At 53.2% G+C, this 1,117-nt stretch overlaps 1 protein-coding gene across 1 annotated transcript in view; it reads right to left on the bottom strand.

The window, feature by feature from the left end:
- Nucleotides 1-994: 994 nt before the first annotated feature.
- NGA_0649100 (uncharacterized protein) overlaps nucleotides 995-1,117 on the bottom strand; it is a gene marked incomplete at its 3' end in the record, with an annotated part of 1,456 nt that continues 1,333 nt past the window's right edge. The window contains exon 4 of the mRNA XM_005855607.1: nucleotides 995-1,009. Within this exon, the coding sequence (XP_005855669.1) occupies nucleotides 995-1,009 (15 nt within the window). The remainder of the gene's footprint in view (nucleotides 1,010-1,117) is intronic.

Here is a 1,117-nt window from a genome sequence, read left to right as displayed (position 1 = left end):
ACCGGTGCGGGAAATGTCCTTGACGCACCCATCTAGACTCGGGTTGTGAGACGGGGCGGAAGGGGTGGGGGGATGGCAGGAAGGAGGGCGGGACAGGGTAAAGAGGACTGCCAAAAGGAGTGGAACACTACAGCCGCCGAGAAGGTTCATGGACAGGAGGAATCGAACATAAAATTGAAGATGGGATGAAATGTATGAAATGTAAAATGATGCGACGGATGTCATATACTGCATGTGAATCGACCAGGGACAGGCCAGAGTCAGGAGCTGGGAGATAGCCCTAATTCGAACCCTAATTCGAACCCTAACCCTATCCCTAGCCCTAACCCGAACCCAAAGAGACGTGAGAGGCGTCCGACGGGAGGGCTGTGCATTGAAACCAAAATGACTGAAATGAAAAAATGGGATCTGCGTATTTTGAGAATGTGTGGGGGGGGCGTGGAGGCGGAAAAACTTTTGACCACGTCCTTTATGGCGAGGAAGAGGCAGAGCCGATGCCGAAGGCGAAGGGGAACGACAGGCGCAGGAAGGGGAATAGCACAGCCGAGAGAGGAGCGTAAACCGGAGTGGTTAAGAGCACAACGATAAAGGATAGGGATCGGTAAGCGATTTCAAAAAAAAGAAACTTTCCACGCTGTCGTGATTACTTGGGAGGAAAATCATGCCCCGGTTACCTCTCTGAGTCTCTGTCGTATTGCAAGCAACCCCCCTCGTCTTGACCCTTGGGGGTGCGTCGACACACTGGCCGAAAGCTACGATGGAAGGATCGTTGTGTATTGTGTGTGGAACGAGAGGGATCGGTTTGTACGTCGATGGCGTCGGCTTGATTGCCGCTCCTGGCAGGCAGAGCAGAGGGTCGCGGGGCCGAAGGAGCGACCATTGGGAGCGCAACGCGTGCAGATCCGTGCAAGCAACCTAGGATTCTAATCAGTGTGGAGAGCGATCGAAGCTTTGCGTCCAACTTGCCATGATGAACCAGAAAAGAAAGCCGATGTCAGGAGAAAAACGTCTGTGCTCGTCCCAAAAGCCGACACACGATGACAGGAAGGTCTGGGTAGGAAGACATTGACAGAAGGAAAAAAGGAATCTGCGGAAAAGAAGACGGGAAGGAGGAGGG

The sequence above is a fragment of the Nannochloropsis gaditana genome, assembly GCF_000240725.1.
Source record: "Nannochloropsis gaditana CCMP526 unplaced genomic scaffold scaffold155, whole genome shotgun sequence".
Lineage (NCBI taxonomy): Eukaryota > Eustigmatophyceae > Eustigmatales > Monodopsidaceae > Microchloropsis > Microchloropsis gaditana.
The sequence above is the reverse complement of the archived record's forward strand: the minus strand, read 5'-3'. Positions and strand labels throughout refer to the sequence as shown.